General features: G+C 38.4%; 1 protein-coding gene across 6 annotated transcripts in view; it reads left to right on the top strand.

Annotated features, from left to right (window-relative positions):
- Nucleotides 1-17,968, top strand: part of spegb (striated muscle enriched protein kinase b) — a 91,653-nt gene that overhangs the window by 63,992 nt on the left and 9,693 nt on the right. For all 6 annotated transcript variants that reach the window (XM_060876907.1, XM_060876911.1, XM_060876909.1 and 3 more), the window contains 20 exons: nt 294-523; nt 767-886; nt 2,047-2,151; nt 3,402-3,608; nt 3,693-3,816; nt 4,857-5,029; nt 5,173-5,285; nt 6,061-6,229; nt 7,220-7,319; nt 10,344-10,544; nt 11,666-11,723; nt 11,964-12,041; nt 12,636-12,808; nt 12,906-12,932; nt 13,031-13,183; nt 13,296-13,338; nt 13,962-14,030; nt 14,131-16,675; nt 16,919-17,068; nt 17,303-17,419. In XM_060876907.1, the coding sequence (XP_060732890.1) occupies nt 294-523; nt 767-886; nt 2,047-2,151; nt 3,402-3,608; nt 3,693-3,816; nt 4,857-5,029; nt 5,173-5,285; nt 6,061-6,229; nt 7,220-7,319; nt 10,344-10,544; nt 11,666-11,723; nt 11,964-12,041; nt 12,636-12,808; nt 12,906-12,932; nt 13,031-13,183; nt 13,296-13,338; nt 13,962-14,030; nt 14,131-16,675; nt 16,919-17,068; nt 17,303-17,419 (4,955 nt within the window). The remainder of the gene's footprint in view (nt 1-293; nt 524-766; nt 887-2,046; nt 2,152-3,401; nt 3,609-3,692; nt 3,817-4,856; nt 5,030-5,172; nt 5,286-6,060; nt 6,230-7,219; nt 7,320-10,343; nt 10,545-11,665; nt 11,724-11,963; nt 12,042-12,635; nt 12,809-12,905; nt 12,933-13,030; nt 13,184-13,295; nt 13,339-13,961; nt 14,031-14,130; nt 16,676-16,918; nt 17,069-17,302; nt 17,420-17,968) is intronic.

Below are 17,968 nucleotides of genomic sequence, written 5' to 3'. Positions count from 1 at the left end.
AATTCTTGCCTTTCGCATACACCAAAGGTGATAGAGGTCCAACTGTCATGACCCCTTATTGCTCAGCATTAATATAAGTTTATGTTGCTGTCAAACCTCCAATTACAAAGAACATTATCTTTTACAATCACTTATTGTTTATGCAAATTAGTGCTTGATTCTCCTTGCTTGTGTTGATTCTGTATGCTAAATACCAATAGATATTTTTTGTTTAGTCAAATATTTACAGTTTATTCATCATGCATTCTCCCCATGCTCTGTTTGACACTCTTTCACTCTCCAATTCCCATTAGGGCTAAGTTAGAGAAGATGCCATCCATTCCTGAGGAGCCAGAGGTTCCTGAGAGCGAGGTTGAGCGCTTTACTATGCCCGACTTTGTGAAGCCACTGTACGACCTGGATGTTGTTGAGGGAAAAGAGGCTATCTTAAAGTGCAAAGTTGCCGGCCTTCCATATCCCACAATTTCTTGGTTCCACAATGGCAAAAAGATTGAAAGCACTGAGGACAGGAAGATGACGCAGTGTGAGTCATTGCAATATTTCAGTCTTCTCTATGGAGGTCAGAGCATCAAACTCAGAGTTGGGTTTAAATGAGAGTGTCAGGAGCTGAGATAGTGTGAAATATACAGTGTTCTACATGCAGGCCTGAATGTCCTTCTTAATACCCTCAGGCTTCTTTTCACTTTGAAACTGCTTTAACTTTATCACTTGTAATCACTTTTAATCTCTCCTAAGTACTTCTAATGTCTTTGTTTCTCATCTGCAGTCAGAGATATCCACAGCCTTGTCATTCGCTCAGTCTGCCATGCCCATGGTGGCGTATACAAGAGTGTTATTTCCAACAAGGTGGGCAAGGCCACATGCTATGCCCATCTGTATGTAACAGGTGAGAGAAATGCTATCACTTATTTAATAGTACTGTATATGCCAGGTATATCTCATATTCCCTGCGTTTGTCTGATATTCATCTAGTTCAGTAGGATGCTGCTTGGGTTGGAGGATGGCAAGGAATACTGATCAGCAAAGCTTACCATTCAGGGAAAGACTATTGGGAGAAACGTTGTTAATCCCTTTCTACCTTTTCTAAGGCTTTTTATACCATATTTAAACAATACCATAATATCAAGAACAGCCCATTTCTAGATTCAGCACAACCTTAGCTAATGAGATTACGCCAATTAAACATTGATCTAAATTGTTGCTAGTCAATGAACTCATTAGGGGCTTAATGCAATACACCATCTGTATCTGCATCTAAGTGATTCACGTACTTGCATCTGTATCTGTATTTTTATATTAACTTAAACAAAGCAGTTATTATATATAATAATATATATCTAGGTAATATTGCATGCAGTTTTTTTATTTATTTATTTATTTTTGTCCAGAATAGAATTGAGTTTTTTTCTATTTCCCAAAATATATGAACAAAAAACTGTCGACCTTGTCAAAGTAGGCTTTATTAGTCTAATATCTCAAATATCTATGCCTAATATCTTTATTTGAATAAAAACAAGTTCCCTTACCTTAAGAAATTTTAAAAGTAAAACAAAAGCTGACATTAAAGAATTAATTGTTAATATTAACTATTGATCAAATACTATTATTAATTAATACTATTATTTATTTTTAACCACAATTTAATGATATCTACCAGATGTTTTCCATACAGGAACATCGTCAGCTTGGTCGAAGCTTTAGCACGTTCTAGTCGAAGGAACGTTTCATACCATGTAATACTATTTCACATGCTTGAACTGATTTACAGCAAAGAAATACACTTAAGACACAAATACCACATAAGTATAACTGTGGCCTGGATTTCTTGATCCTTTGATTATCATCTCAGAGATGAAACATCCTAGAGCTAAATCTTTTAATGAGACAGACAACCCTAAAATCTATATTGAGCCTCTCTGCATCCTCTCTGTAAAAGATAAGTCTGTCATTTCATTTGAGGAATAATCCACATGTCTGGGATAATGGATGTCCTAGCCAGGATTTTTACTTCTATTTATTTGTTTATTTATTTATTTTTTTCTGTAGACGTTCTTCCTGATCCTCCAGATGGAGCACCTGTAATTGAGTCCATTACTGGCAAGACTGTCACTCTTAGCTGGAAGAAACCCAAACGTCTGGACCCATCAATTGGTACTCTCTCTGGAACATCTACGTTCATACGGATGTTTGCTATTATTTAATGCTGTTGTTGCACCTTCATTAATATAGGAAACATACAGTGCCTCATCTTTAATGGATTTCTTAGATTTATATTCCATTGTTTAGCTGCTAGAGGGGCACGGTGGCTTAGTGGTAGCACGTTTGCCTCACACCTCCAGGGTTGGGGGTTCGATTCCCGCCTCCGCCTTGTGTGTGTGGAGTTTGTATGTTCTCCCCGTGCCTCTGGGGTTTCCTCCGGGTACTCCGGTTTCCTCCCCCAAAGACATGCATGGTAGGTTGATTGGCAGGCTCTGGAAAATTGTCCGTAGTGTGTGATTGCGTGAGTGAATGAGTGTGTGTGTGTGCCCTGCGATGGGTTGGCACTCCGTCCATGATGCCCAATGATGCCTGAGATAGGTACAGGCTCCCCGTGACCCGAGGTAGTTCTCAGAGTTCTCTAGTATTAAATTGCCAATAAACATTCGCTACCTTGACTGATAATTTGTAATGGTCCAGTTCAAAAAATGTATGTTTACTAATAAGTTAGTAATCTTTATTTAACCAGGATAAAAAACAACTCTTAGACTTTTAGTCTCTTTACAAGAGAGTGTTAGCCAAGGAGGCAGAAAAAGACACAACAATTCATAAAGACACAATAAAAATGAACATATTTTAAAACAATCCTTTCCGGAGAGGGGAAACAAAAACAAAACTAAACAAACAAACAAAAAAAGTAATAAACAATAAATATGACCGACAACAAGACTAAACTCAAAGTTTCTAAATGGTGACAACATTTACCTTTTATTATTTAACAATTAATGATTAGTTTGAGGCAAAAAAAAAAAAAAAAAACAATTTCAGCTGGTTATTATTTTGTTTTGTAATAATGCTTCGCTTTTGATTAGCACTAAGGATTCTGAATAGAATTTAAAAATTTGAGATGTTTCTACTTTTTTTTAAAAAAAAACAAGCCATGTCTTTAGTTTACAAATAAGACAAGTTAGAGTAAATAAAATATATTATTAAAGTCTGCAGAAACTTCTCTTAATGACCTAATGTATCTGTTGCATTTATTCGTTGCATTTATACATTTTTACATTTGTAACGGTACTCGGTTCAGTTCACTTGGTCCTTGTTTGGCCAGTGGTCCACCACTTGATGACCCTTGACATACAGTACAAATTGGTCTGACCAAGAAAGGCCTGAAAATGCTGTTTTAATCTGTTTCGTGGCTCCAGATCCCAGCACCTTGATGTATGCTGTCCAGCAGCAGGCCTTGGGCTCTATACAGTGGACTATAATTGCGTCCAGCCTAAAGCAGACCTCCTACACTGTCACCTCACTATCCAAGGGTGTACGATATGCATTTAGGATCCTGTCAATCACCAGCAAGGCTTTTAGCAAGCCATCTCTGGCCACAGACCCAGTACAGCTCATAGACAGAGGTAAGCGCAGACAAACATATTAGTGAGCTATATTAATGAAAGTTATTTCACTATGATGCCAATTTTTTATATCTTTTCCTGAAGGTCCTTATCTTAAAGCGGCCCCAGTCATTATTGACAAGCCAGACATGGTGTTTGTGGTGGAGAATCAGTCGGTCAGCATTACAGTCACTCTTAACCACGTCAATGCAGCTGTCACCTGGAAGATGTGAGTCACCTGTTTAATTATACAAATATGCCTTGGGTCTATAAAACTACTTTTAACACGCTACATAATAAGTCATTTCAGGTCTAAGCCAAATGAACATAAATTGGTTTCAGTGAAAGGCTTAATTGAGAGGACATGGTGCGGGTCATACCTCTGTAGGGAAATTTCTATTACTCATTCAAATTTGCCTTTTTTAAATGCTTCTAAATATTAACATGCCTGAGCAATAATTTTAACTCTTTCAAGCCTCTTTTTAAAGACTTTCTACTTTTGCATGTTTTTATGTTTTGCATGATCATGGTGTCATCTCTAACAAATCTATTATCCAACCCCAGATTCAATACAACCTCAGATAATGGTCTGTCACTTGTTTCCACCAAACAAATAGAATTTGTATATATAATACTTGGGAGATCAAAATATAAAAAATATATCAGACGATCTGCTATGGCAACAACAATCTCTATATAAAGTTAATAAAAATATGTTTTGTTAGTGACGTGACATACGGCTAAGTACGGTGACCCATACTCATTCTCTGCATTTAACCCATTCAAAGTGAACACACACCCGGAGCAGTGGGCAGCCATTTATGCTGCGGCACCCGGGGAGCAGTTGGGGGGGATTCGGTGCCTTGCTCAAGGGCACCTCAGTCGTGGCCATCCCGAGACTCGAACCCACAACCTTCGGGTTACGAGTCAGACTCTCTAACCATTAGGCCACGACTGCCCCCGTTTCGCATATCCCAGGCTATTATGAGCCTGGGGTCAGAGCGCAGGGTCAGCCATCGTGCGGCGCCCCTGGAGCAGGTGAGGTTAAGGGGCTTGCTCAAGGACCCAACGTAGATGTCTCAGCAGCTTGTGGGCTTGAACCCCGACCTTCTGATTAGGAACCTCCAGCACAAGGAAATTCATAGTATTTAGAATTTAAACAATAGAACTATACTCAAACAATACATGAGAATGTTCGGTACACTACAGGAAATTGGTGCTATGGTAAAACCGGTTGATGTTTTGTTTTTTGTTTTTTTTTTTTATCAGGAGAGGCGCGACCTTATCGAACAGAGCCGGGTTGTTTGAGATGAGCATGCCTGATGATGACCAGCACACACTAAAGCTATGTAAGGTGAAGAGTAGTGATGTGGGAACACTTAGCTTCACTGCTAGCAATCCATACGGGTCTGATTGCTGCCTCCTCACTCTGGAGATGGCAGGTACACAAAGCTACACAGCATCTACTCATATTGACAACTTTGTGCCATTTTGCTATGTTGTAATGCTCTAAAATAATACTATGATATTTTTGTCAATGAATATTTCATGGTTTTCTTCTTGATTCTTGCTCCATGGATTCCAGTTGCCCCAACTTTTGAGTCAATTATGGAGGATCTGGATGTAAGTGTTGGTGAGACACCTCGGTTTGCTGTCGTGGTGGAAGGGAAACCCATTCCAGACATCTTCTGGTATAAGGTAGATCATTTTTTTACTATTTGGTATTTGTTTTTTTTTCCCCTCAAAAGTAGAAAACCATTCTCATGTTACTAGTTGTGGTTTGATGGTTTTGTGCAAATGTAGTAATAGAATTCAGGAAGCATTTCATGTTATAAAATGTGCTCTGTGCTCGATGTAGGACAATCTCCCCTTGCTTTGTAAAACAGAGAAACCTTTCATTTGTAAAGATGTAACAAAATCTTTCCTACCTGTTTTTTTTTTATATATATATATATATATATATATGTATATATAGCTGAAGCTAAGTCACTTTCAGAAACCAAATCTCCTTCCTTCTTCTTCTCTTTCGCTCCTTTTCTTCTTTAGCCCTTAAAGACTCCTTTCGGTGGTCTTGCTAGCTCTCTCTGCCTTTCTTGCCTTCTTTATTTCACTGACTGATCTCTTACACCCACCTCACTTCCCATGGAGAATCCCCACGCTCTCTTAAGCATGCTAATTTATGCTATTAAATATACCACTGGATGTTTCAGCTTGTGCCTCAGGGCGAACTCTATGACTCACTGTGTTTAACAGCCGAAGTCTGCACAAGTGGAGTCAAGGCAAATCTGTCGAATTTCAATAAAACTAAACAATATTCTAAACATTTCATTCATTTAGAGCTAATCGATGCAATATGGTAGAGCTAACGAAGAGCTTTTTTTTTAAAAAAAAAACGAAACAAAAAAAGACATACTGCACATTTTAGTGTGTGACATTCAAATCTTTACCTAAAATGTTTGCTGCTGTCTTTCAGAATGACATCCTTCTATCAGAGGGAAGCCATTATACCTTTGTTTATGATGATAACGAGTGCTCTTTGGTCGTGCTCAACACTCAGCCACAAGATTCTGGGGTCTACACCTGCACTGCCAAGAACATCGCCGGCTCTGTTACCTGCAAGGCTGAGCTCACTGTCCATGCCAGTACGAGTTCTTTAAAGTTCACGTTTCTGATTACAGAACTCGAGTTTAGGTCCTGTTACATACAGTATTTGCCCACAACATACAGAATGATTCCTGCTCTATAACTGTGTGTGTGTGTGTGTGTGTGTGTGTGTGTGTGTGTGTGTGTGTGTGTAAAAATAATAATACATTTTTAAAACAAGTATTTAAAGCAACACCCAACAGTCATCACACAACAGCTGTCATTTCGGTGAGAGATTTTTGACATTGTTTCAGATAAACCACTTTATAGGATATTAATAAAACTTCTACTACACTTTTAGCCATCGTAGCCACTATAGCTAGAGCTCAACCTGAAATATGATCATTTAAATGCTTCAAAAGTTACTAAAATACTTATAAATCTCTTGCGATGCTGGCATCAATATGAGAAAACTTTTAACTTCTAATGCAACCATCTTGCCTTCTAGGTTGTAACAAATGTAAATGTACAGAAAACACTTCAACACGAAGTTAAACAATAGACAGGAAGACTATAGGGAGAGGTTTTCAATATTAATAGCAGATAAAGAAATTCGAAATTTCTTTAGTGATCATTGTCTTCTAAGCATGGATGCGGATGCTACTTTAGCATATTTTGTGCATTTCTTTAAATTATGCTTTTAAAAAACAGAAACCTGTTACTTTAAACTTGTTTAACCATTCATTTTAAACATTTTAATAGTTAAATTGACGTTTTCTTATATTCAATATTTTATAAAAAAAAATTATTTGTGTTTAATTGTAAGGGATAATTATGGAATAATAATAAGTAAATACGGAATCGAACAAAAGCGTGGATATTTCCATTTATGGTTATTTCAATTTAAACCTAATATCTATATTTAAATTTGAATCTAAATCATTTCTAAACCTAAAAATGATTTCTATTAGTTAGAGACTTTTCTCTGTGATTATGCATATCCCTATTTTTGTATATGTACTCATATTTCTACCTGCGTGCGTCTGTAGCTAAACAGCAGAAGGATGATCCGATGGAGGATGAGGAGTCTATCCTGAGGAGGATGCGACGACTCACTGATTACTATGACGTGCACAAAGAAATCGGGAGGTGAGTCATCCACCTGCAGCCACGCTTGGACACGCACCATTTCTCTGTAATGACTGTAGACGCCAGACCACAGCCGTGGAGAATCATCTCCGTCGGCTCTTTCTGACGATCTGTCTGAGCCCCTCTGAATCATCAGGTGCTTTTTAGCATTCAAGAAAGCGTTAGTGACAAATGTCTGTGGATGGCTGTGGTCTTAATTCATTTCAGTGTGAGGAAATTTATTTATCTCTGACATGACTTTATTTTCAGAGGATATTTACTTCATTGTACTGAAATGTTCTGGGGGTTTTTTAGGAGCTTTGGAGTTTTAGTGAGAGGCTCATTTTTATTACCTTTAGATATCAATACATTTAACCTCACGATAGAAACTAACCATTGTATGATGTGAATCTACTGAAATGAATCTATAGATAATGATTAACAAAAATATTCTTCAAGCTTATTACATAACCAACTCTGCAACCCATAATATGTTGTTGTTATAATTCAATTCACTCTCACTCACTCTCACTCATTTTCTACCGCTTATCCGAACTACCTCGGGTCAAGGGGAGCCTGTGCCTATCTCAGGCGTCGTCGGGCAACAAGGCAGGATACACCCTGGACGGAGTGCCAACCCATCGCAGGGCATAATTCAAATTAAATAGAATTTATTTTGTATAGCGATTTTAATTGACATCGTCGTAAAGCAGCTTTACAGAAGCAAACAAACAAAATAAACATTACATTGGCATGAAGATGGTTATTTGTTTTAGATAGATAGATAGATAGATAGATAGATGGATGGATGGATGGATGGATGGATGGATGGATGGATGGATGGATGGATGATAGATAGATAGATAGATAGATAGATAGATAGATAGATAGATAGTGCAGGCAGATAAGACAGACAGACAGACAGACAGACAGACAGACAGACAGACAGAGAGAAAGAAAGACAGACAGACAGACAGACAGTGCAGACAGACAGACAAGACAGACAAATAGATGGATAGATAGACAGATAAGACAGACAGAAAGACAGACATACAGAGAGAAAGAAAGACAGAAAGACAGACAGACAGAGAGAAAGAAAGACAGACAGACAGACAGATAGATAGATAGATAGATAGATAGATAGATAGATAGATAGATAGATAGATAGATAGATAGATAGATAGATAGATAGAGAGGCAGACAGTGCAGTAGTAGAAACTAGTTAGTTCTAAGATGAGTTAATAGAAGGATGGCCATATTTCTGCTCAGCACTCTATTCTCTGTCACAGACTGTGTGTCTGTAATTCTAATCTGCCTGTGGGTAGTGCATTCAAACGCACACATACAGTATAGACACACAAACACAAGATACAAGACACCTGGCGTAGATGCTATACATGCTGCTGCGGCTAAACCATCACATACACGCGGACACACACACCACAAACAGACATGCACACAAAAAGACCTGAAAACATTGACCTGATCATTTCTGATCATAAATACATTCTAATTCAACCTGTAAAAAAAACTTTATTATTTAAACCTGGTCGCATCTTCATTTTCCTAGATATGTTTAACCACAAGGTAACTTGCATGTTGTGTGAGCATGGGGACTGATATGTGTCAGAAAAGTTACAAATTCAAATCATCATCAGAAAAGATGTGAAAACATGCAGGGAAATACAGCAAGCAAAAACCAGAGAAACAGTACATGATCAAAAGATGTAGTAAAGTCACGTACAACACACTGAACATTTACGTCACTGTGTATGTGTGTGTATGTGTGAGTGAGAGAGAGATAGAGATCAAGATCTTTGTGTTGAGATCAGTATTTTCACAAGCCTGTGTAGTGACAGTTTTAGCTGTCCTACCTTCATCTAGATCGAGGAAATTTGAACAACTATCTCATGCTATAGTAACTTTTGTTGTTTTGCTAATAGGTTTTTTTTTCTGTTTCTAGTTGTTGGACCTATGTGTCAGCCAGACAACTACCAATTAAGGCAACAATAGACAGTAATATTTACCCTCCCTCCTTGATTTTTTACCTAACTTAGTCAGAGCTTGTTCCCACCACTTGTTCCTCTCCCCTATTATTTGACAGCTCCCAGCTGGGGCGGGTTTATTTGTTCTAATATCAAATTCACACAATGAAAAAATGCTTGCAAACTGATAAGCACTGATTTGCGAATGTAAATATAGTCTGGGATTGAATGCATGGTAGGTTGATTGGCATCTCTGGAAAATTGTCCGTAGTGTGTGATTGCGTGAGTGAATGAGAGTGTGTGTGTGCCCTGCGATGGGTTGGCACTCCGTCCAGGGTGTATCCTGCCTTGATGCCCGATGACGCCTGAGATAGGCACAGGCTCCCCGTGACCCGAGGTAGTTCGGATAAGCGGTAGAAGATGAATGAATGAGTACGGTGCAAATACGTTTCGACAGTCATTCCTTTTTTAAACGCTCGAGTGCCGCCAATTGTTTGGGGGTGGAATTGCATCTGTGATCGTTGTGAAAAATTCTCCGGTTGCTCTTCTCGTCGATGATTGATGGATCGGGGGCCAATCAGGGGCCAATCAGATTTCAGCAGGGGCCAGGGCCCCTGTGTCCCCGCCTCTAGAACCGCCTCTGGATTGAAACAATTTACATATTCATCTTGCTGTCTGACAGCATTATGAAGGTCAATATATAGCATGTTAATGAATAATGTTATCATCTTCTCTTTTTTTTTTTGACTCAATGATATGTCTCTTTTGATGTGCATTTCCCTGGCGCCAATTCACAGACCATTTACAGGATAATATTGACTGATTCTCACCTCCGTCCCTCCACAGCGTCACTCTATCATCACTGAAATATGATTTCACCTGCTCAAAAATCCCCCAACAAGCTTTAAACCTCTGATGTAGTAAATTAAAGCCACGGGCAATATTCCACCTGCTGCTATGAGGGAAAATAAATTTCTATTTCACTTCCCAGCTTTTCATAGCACTTCCACAGAGATTTTTTGTATTTTATTTTAATTGTGCATTTTACACACTGTTCCAGAGGAGCCTTCTCGTATGTGAAGCGTGTTACACACAAGGCGGGAAAAAGAGAGTATGCAGCCAAGTTCATCTCAGCTCGAGCCAAGAGAAAAGCCTCAGCCCTGAGGGAAATGAACATCTTGTCTCACCTTGACCACGAAAGGATCATTTACTTCCATGATGCCTTTGAAAAAAAGAACGCTGTCATCATCATTACTGAGATGTATCCTTTCTGGTGTTTCAGTCCCAGTGATAGATAAAATATATTCTGTCTAAAGAATTGTCATGTAAACAATAATAAGTAATTGCCTTATAAGGAAAAAAAGTCTCTGCCCATAAGAGGAAAAGAAGAAATATTATTCATATTAATTTCATTCATTTTTTTAGGAGCTTTGATAGTTGAAAAGTGACGTGACATGACGTGACATACAGCTAAGTACGGTGACCCATACTCAGAATTCGAGTTTAACCCATCCAAAGTGCACACACACAGCAGTGAACACACACACAACGTGAACACACACACCGTGAGCATTGGACAGCCATTTATGCTGCGGTGCCCAGGGAGCAGTTGGGGGGTTCGGTGCCTTGCTCAAGGGCACCTCAGTCGTGGTATTGCCGGCCCGAGACTCGAACCCACAACCTTAGGGTTAGGATTCAAACTCTCTAACCATTAGGCTACGACTTCCCCATGAGTTCAGAGCTTTTTAATGTGTTTTATTTAACAGAGTAATTTCATAACATTATAGCATTGACGATTTGCTGAAGTTTTATTTTTTATGTATTTTTATGTACCATTTCGGGACGAAGTGCTCAGTGCTGCTTTCTAACATCGATTGGTCCTATTTTTCGTCTCATGGATTACTTTTGTCTATAGAGTCCTGTGGTATAGGTGGAATAACACACTTAGATCAGGATGTGATTTTATTGGTAAATAATCACCTCTGGTTGGTGTTAGGAACTACTTTTGTAGATTTCAGTTCAATGAAATGTACAAAGTGCAATATAGAATAGAAAAGAACAGATTATAAGATGGTGTAGCAAGATAAGATAGCAAGACATGAAAAAAAAAAAACAGTGTTTGCAATGAAGCCATTTATGGGCCACAATGTGAGGCCTTGTTATCTTTGTTTTTGTAATGAATGTGGCCTGGGGCATGAAGACTGCAGCAGCTGTGTGTGTGTGTGTGTGTGTGTGTGTAATAGTAATCTGTTTATATATTTGTTGCTAGGCTAGGTGGAATAACAACCAGTGTTGTTTCACTTTAACTAACACACACAAACACACAAATATCATGCAATTTTAGGTTAGGAACCTGTATTTGCCCTTAACAGTTACCTGAAGATGTCATGAAGAGCTTCTGGAAAGGTTAACAAAGAAGTCAACAGTGACTGAGGCCGAGGTGAGCCACATAGCGATACACATGCGGAAAACACATAGTCAATTAGATTAAGGTGTGAATAAATTCTGTAAGAAAGATCGTTTTCAGGGGTAGAGATGTATTTACCTGGTACACTAAAGTTCAGCACAAGAGTCGTGTTTTTTAAGACTTTGTATTTATATTTTGTACTCTTTTCTTTATCTCTCTCATTTTCTACCGCTTATCCGACTCTTTTCTTTCTTTCTTTTTTTTAATTCATAGATTCGTTCCAGCATGAGACAAGTGTTGGAGGGAATTAACTATCTTCATCAAAATGACATTTTGCATTTGGACATTAAGGTGAGTCTATTATTGTATATAGCAAACCTTCATGACGTTGCTGATGCCTTTGCACATTTTTTTTTATGTCATAAACCATGATATACTAGAGAGCTTTCCTTTTATTGTCATTGCTGGTATATAACTTTGACTTGGTGTATAACAATTTTATTTATTGATACAGTTTTATTACAGCTGGGATATAAATCATTGTTTTCCACATTAACACTTAGTTCTGTTTTGTTTTATGTAGCACTGGTCCTGGAGGAACGCTGTTTCATTTCACTATTTACTACGCCAACTATATATGGCTAAAATAATAATGCAAAGACTCTTGACTTCTTTGTCTGCTGTTTTTCTATTTTATCTACAATCTCTTAAAAATCTTTTGAAATCAGTCTCTCAAAATCAGTTCTTCCAATGGGTTTTATTGTGACACTGACTGATACATTCAGATTCAGATACATTCTGTATTTTCTTGTATATAATGATCCTTTGTGCAACTATGAATTTGAGAAATCATTTAATCATGTAAGACAATTTTCTTTCTCTTCTTCTTCTTCTTCTTCTTCTTCTTCTTCTTCTTCTTCTTCTTCTTCTTCTTGTCACTTCTAGCCTGACAACATCCTCATGGTTGACCATTCCAGCGATCAGATCCGGCTTTGTGATTTTGGAAACGCGGTGAAGTTTACACCCAGTGAACCACAGTATTGCAAATATGGTACTCCAGAATTTATTGCCCCAGAGATTGTAAACCAGACACCAGTCTCCAAGGCAACTGACATCTGGTAAACCACCTAGTGCTTATCTCAGAATAAAAATATAGTGTACAGGGTAGAATGTCATGAATATGCTAACTTGAACCTTTTTCTTTTTCCTCCCCAGGCCGGTAGGCGTCTTGACATATCTGTGGTAGGTTGACTTCTTGTGCTCCAGACCATTTTTAAGTATAATTGGAAAGTGTCTCAAAAATATGCATGTATGTTAAGCAAAGGTTCGTTTTCATTTAGTCTTACCGGCGTATCTCCATTTGCGGGAGAAAATGACCGAACCTCAGTGCTCAACATCAGGAATTACAATGTGGCTTTCGAGGAGAGCATGTTTGTTGATCTCTGCCATGAAGCAAAAGGATTTGTCATCAAATTACTAGTGGCTGACAGACTGTAAGTACAAAGTACTGTTAAATCTATCTGTACAAGTCATTATTTAATTATTTTTAAATAACTCATTGAATATTTAGCATTTTAATGTCATCTTGTATCATCTTCTCTGCAGTCGGCCAGATACCAGTGATTGTCTACGTCATCCATGGTTCAAGGTAAGAGGGAGAAAGAGTTAAAAGAGAGAAGAATTTAATATAAGAAATATATATATATATATATATATATATATATATATATAAGAAATTAATAAGAAATATATATATATAAGAAATTAATAAGAAATATATATATATATATATATATATATATATATATATATATATATATATATATATATATATATATATATATATTTATATAAGAAATTAATAAGAAATTAAACTTGTCAGAATCGACTCTAATGAATCGACTCTTTTACAAGAAACAAAAATTAAAAACTTGAGTTTTTATATAAATTTGCAAAAAGCTGAAGAGAAATACCCTATATTTACATCTCAATTTAGTTAACTTTTATTATTTATTGTCATTCATTATTCTTGTATTATTACATTGTAAAGTTAGCAAACAGTTAACTAGATAAAGTCAAATTCAGTATCATAATGAATGTTGTACAAACTGCATTCAATCACGATCAGTAATCAATCACGATCAGTGTGCTGAATATGCACCATGATGCCATATAATTATATACTAGTGGCAGTTATTGTTCTTTTTTTTTCCTCATGATAAATAATGATTACAATTAATTTCAGAGACATCTGTCTTCTTTTATTTTTAGATGCTGAATAAAGGAAAGAGCATCAGCACAGAATCCCTCAAAAAATTCTTGTTAAGAAGAAAATGGCAGGTCAGAAAAGAAACTTAGAAATTTTATTTGCATCCTTCTATAATTCGCTTTATTGTTTGGTATTTTTATTGTATAGTAACAAATATTAAACCATTTACAGAGATCACTTATTAGCTACAAGTCCAAAATGGTCATGAGGTCAATACCTGCATTGTTGGATGACTCTTCAAGTCATATTTCCATAGCTGTCCCACGGCATTTAAAAGAAGGTTCACCACCACCATCCTCTTCATCAGACTCTGATGAAGACATTGATGAATTGCCATTTATACCCATGCCTCTGAATATGGAGTTCTCAGGCTCCAGAATGTCACTGAATGAGATTATTGGGGATGATGAAATAATCAAGAGTAATAGCAACCTTGAAAGGTCAGGACCAATGGCTCAAAAGCCTGAGCCCATGGAGTGTGAGCAATTACATGAAGCTGGTGATGCTGATGTGCGAGGTAGAGCAAAGAAGAGGACAACAGTTGATGATGAAAAAGGGTCTTCTGATGAAGAACCAGGGGAATTGTCCAAGAGGGCAGAGCAGCTAAAAAGACCCCTCCGCCGAGGTTCAAGTGTGGAGTCTGACAAGCCTGAAGGAGCACGTTGTAGAGGTGAACTTCGTAGAGGAAGCTCAGCAGATAGTGCCCTACAACTCCATATCAAGCCAGAGGAGGGTGCTGAAGAGAGTCCCACAGAAGGTAGAAGAATCCTTAAAAAGTCTGTGTCTATGGAACTGCCACGAAGGAGTCCAAGCCCAGGAGCAGGCAAGTTGAGCCAAGAGGATTATGCCCTGAAACTGGAGCTGATGAGACAAAGACTTCTCAGAGGAGGCTCTGTGGACAACAAGATGAGTGGCCTTCGAGGCCCCCTGCTGGAGACCTTGGGCATGGGTGATGATAAGTGCTTTATACGGGGACCTCGTCTGGGTAACCCTCCGTTAGTTCGGGCAGCATCCAGTGACACTCCTCGAGATGACATTCCAAAGACCAAAGTGCTTCGCAAGAGTGCTTCCTTCAGCCAGGGTGATGATGAGCCTATGCCACTACACAGAAGGATTGGGGCACCTCTAGAGATACCTGTGGCCCAGGTTGAGCAGCGCCGCCTGCAGGAAGCTGTGTCTATGTCTGTTCTTGCAGAGCCAGCCAAAACAGATTCACGACCCACTACCCCAAAACCACTTACTCCTGAACCAAAGAAACAGGAGACAAAGATAAGGGTAGAAGACAAAGAACCATCACCTGTCAGGGAGATTAAGCATGAGGAAATTTCTATTAAGCAGAAAGACATTGCTGCTCTAGTGAAAGGTGATGATCAGAAGTCCAATGATGATGCAGTACAAAAGAAAGATATGAGCACGTTAAAGGAAACTGTTCAAGAACCTAAGAAAGTCCCACAATGTAGGACACCTGTTATGGTGCCAAGAGTGTTAGTAGAGGAGATTAAAGAAGATGACGAAGGAGAGGAAAAGGAACTAGTAGAATCTGTAATAGAACGGGAACCTTATTTCCCTAAAATGGAGAACGAAGATATTGATGAAGAAATGGAACCGGTTAAATCATCAGAGGTCAATACACCCACTGTTACCAGTGAGGGTTCCCCAGTTTTGGACCCTCAGAGTGTTTTCTCAACATATGTCACCCCCAGTCCCCCTGTACTAACTGTACTTCCTGATGGAAGGACATCCGCATATGCAAGTATCATGCAGGCCATCATAGTTCCATCCCTACAACCACCCAGCCAACACACAGCCATCCCTGCATCTACAAAAATGTCAACAGCACCTTCTACAGCTTCTATAGACACTCAACAAACCACTGAACATCCTGCAGTTTTCTCTCGAGTTGCATCAGTAGAACAACCAGCAAAGGGACCAAGTCCACCCAAAACTCCCACACTTGCCTCTCCGAATAGAGAGTCTTGTCAAATCCAGGATCTTGCCTCAGAGGAGGTCTTTGAGGCTCGGTTCAAGAAACGTGATTCGTCTCTCACTCGTGGGCTGAAACTTCTTTCATGGCAAAAGACAGAAGAAAAACCCTCTACAGCTGCTCCTGAGATTACAGAAGAGATGTATCGCCCAGGACCAGTTGGTGCACCTTTAGAGTTTGTACATAAAAAACTGGAGGAGAAGTCCAAGTCTGTTCAGGATCTCCGTGAAGCAGAAAAAGACCCAGGTTTTATGAGAAGACTGTCTATGCGCTTGAAGAGGTCCCCTCTAATTGAGAAGAATGAAGAAAAGCCCAAAGAAGAAGATGTCCCAAGACGACGTTTATCTTGGGCTTTGGGTAGGAGAGGGTCACAGGACAAAAAGGAAGTAGAGATGATGAGATTGGATGGAGGACCGGAGGCACCTCCAGAGCCAGAAACCAAAAAGCCAAATGAGTCCCCTGTGCTAGCCATGCGTAGAAAGATCAGTAACACAGTGGCTGGCATATCCATGAAGATCAGGAGTCATTCTGAGGAAAGAAAAGATGAAAAAGAAAAGTCAGAAACTAAAAAGACTCCTTTGCTGTCTATACTGCGTCGTTCTACCTCAGAGGGAGGCAGTCTGAAGCGGATGGGTATCCCACACAATCAGCTAGCTTCCCAGACTGGCAATGGGGCCTCCTCTGAGTCTTTGGATTCTATGTCCAGCATACAGTCAGAGTCAGCCATCAAAAGTATGTTACATAAAAATGTATTCAGATATTCTGTAAGATTTATTATGAAGTAAATGACCAACCATTTGTTATATCTGAAGAGTTCTGTAGTATATTTGGCTTAATAATCATAAATTGTAAATACTATCAATAAATCAAGCAATCAAGGTGTACCATGAATAGTTCCAACAAAAGCTTGAATTTATACCAGCCTACTCAACTACCGTGAGATTTATTCCGAGTGTTGTGTTAATTTCCTCCAAGGTGTAGAGACTGAACGGAGATCACGATGGGATCGATGGGGCCTAACCAGAGGGAGAAGGGATAAGACAATTTCCCAGCCTGACATACCTAGTGCTATAGCCAGAGAGAACGGCTCGCTCCGCTCTCGCCAGTATTCCCGGACAGCCTCAGGTAATTTTGTTCATTAGACAGTCATTGAATTATTGTTGTGCAAAATTAAATTTCATCTCAAACTGAGTAAATGAACCAGGAACTTTATTTTTTTTTTTTACCTTGTCTGGATTTGTTGGTCAAATTTTGCTTTCTTTTTTTTTTTAAACTCTGCACTTATCGTTATGAATTATGTATTCAAACATGCTGCATGAATTATGATTATTTATGCCACATTCACAACTTATTTCATAGACTTCCCTCCAGTATTCCATATCAAACTGAGGGACCATGTTCTGCTTGAGGGAGATCCTGTCACTCTCAGCTGCTTGCCTGCTGGCAGTCCTCACCCACGTATCACATGGATGAAAGGTATGATACCAAACAAATGTAATATTAGCATGTGATGATTAATTGACTCATTTTAAAACGCCTCGACAAAATCGTTATCTAACTAATCGATCGAGCGATTTAAAGTGCCCTACCGGTTTTGTGAGCGACATTACATTTCCTAATTTACAATAATAATCGGAATGTTTAATTTTGTACAATAAATTTCATTGATTTATTTTGTATCTATTAAATAAAACAAGCAATTTAATTGAATTGATGTATATTATATGTATTGGTGTACATTAACGTCTTGTTTAAGATAAAGATAGCCTTGGAATTTCGTGTGTGTTGAAATTAAACAGTGTTTAATGTGACAGTTATAATTTCACATTTGTAGTTTTACTCCTTTTACTCCTCTGGCATTACAGTCTTGTACTGTAATGCCAGAAATTCCTCAGAATAACACCATGATGGTGGTTTGGTGTCCATCAGACACCATGGCCCTTGATCTAAATTATTACACATTTAAGCACAATCCATACAAACCTCTTGGAACATAATCAGCCAAATCTTCACTATCTAAAATTG

This window comes from Tachysurus vachellii, chromosome 8 (assembly GCF_030014155.1).
Source record: "Tachysurus vachellii isolate PV-2020 chromosome 8, HZAU_Pvac_v1, whole genome shotgun sequence".
Classification (NCBI taxonomy): Eukaryota; Metazoa; Chordata; class Actinopteri; order Siluriformes; family Bagridae; genus Tachysurus; species Tachysurus vachellii.
The sequence above is the reverse complement of the archived record's forward strand: the minus strand, read 5'-3'. Positions and strand labels throughout refer to the sequence as shown.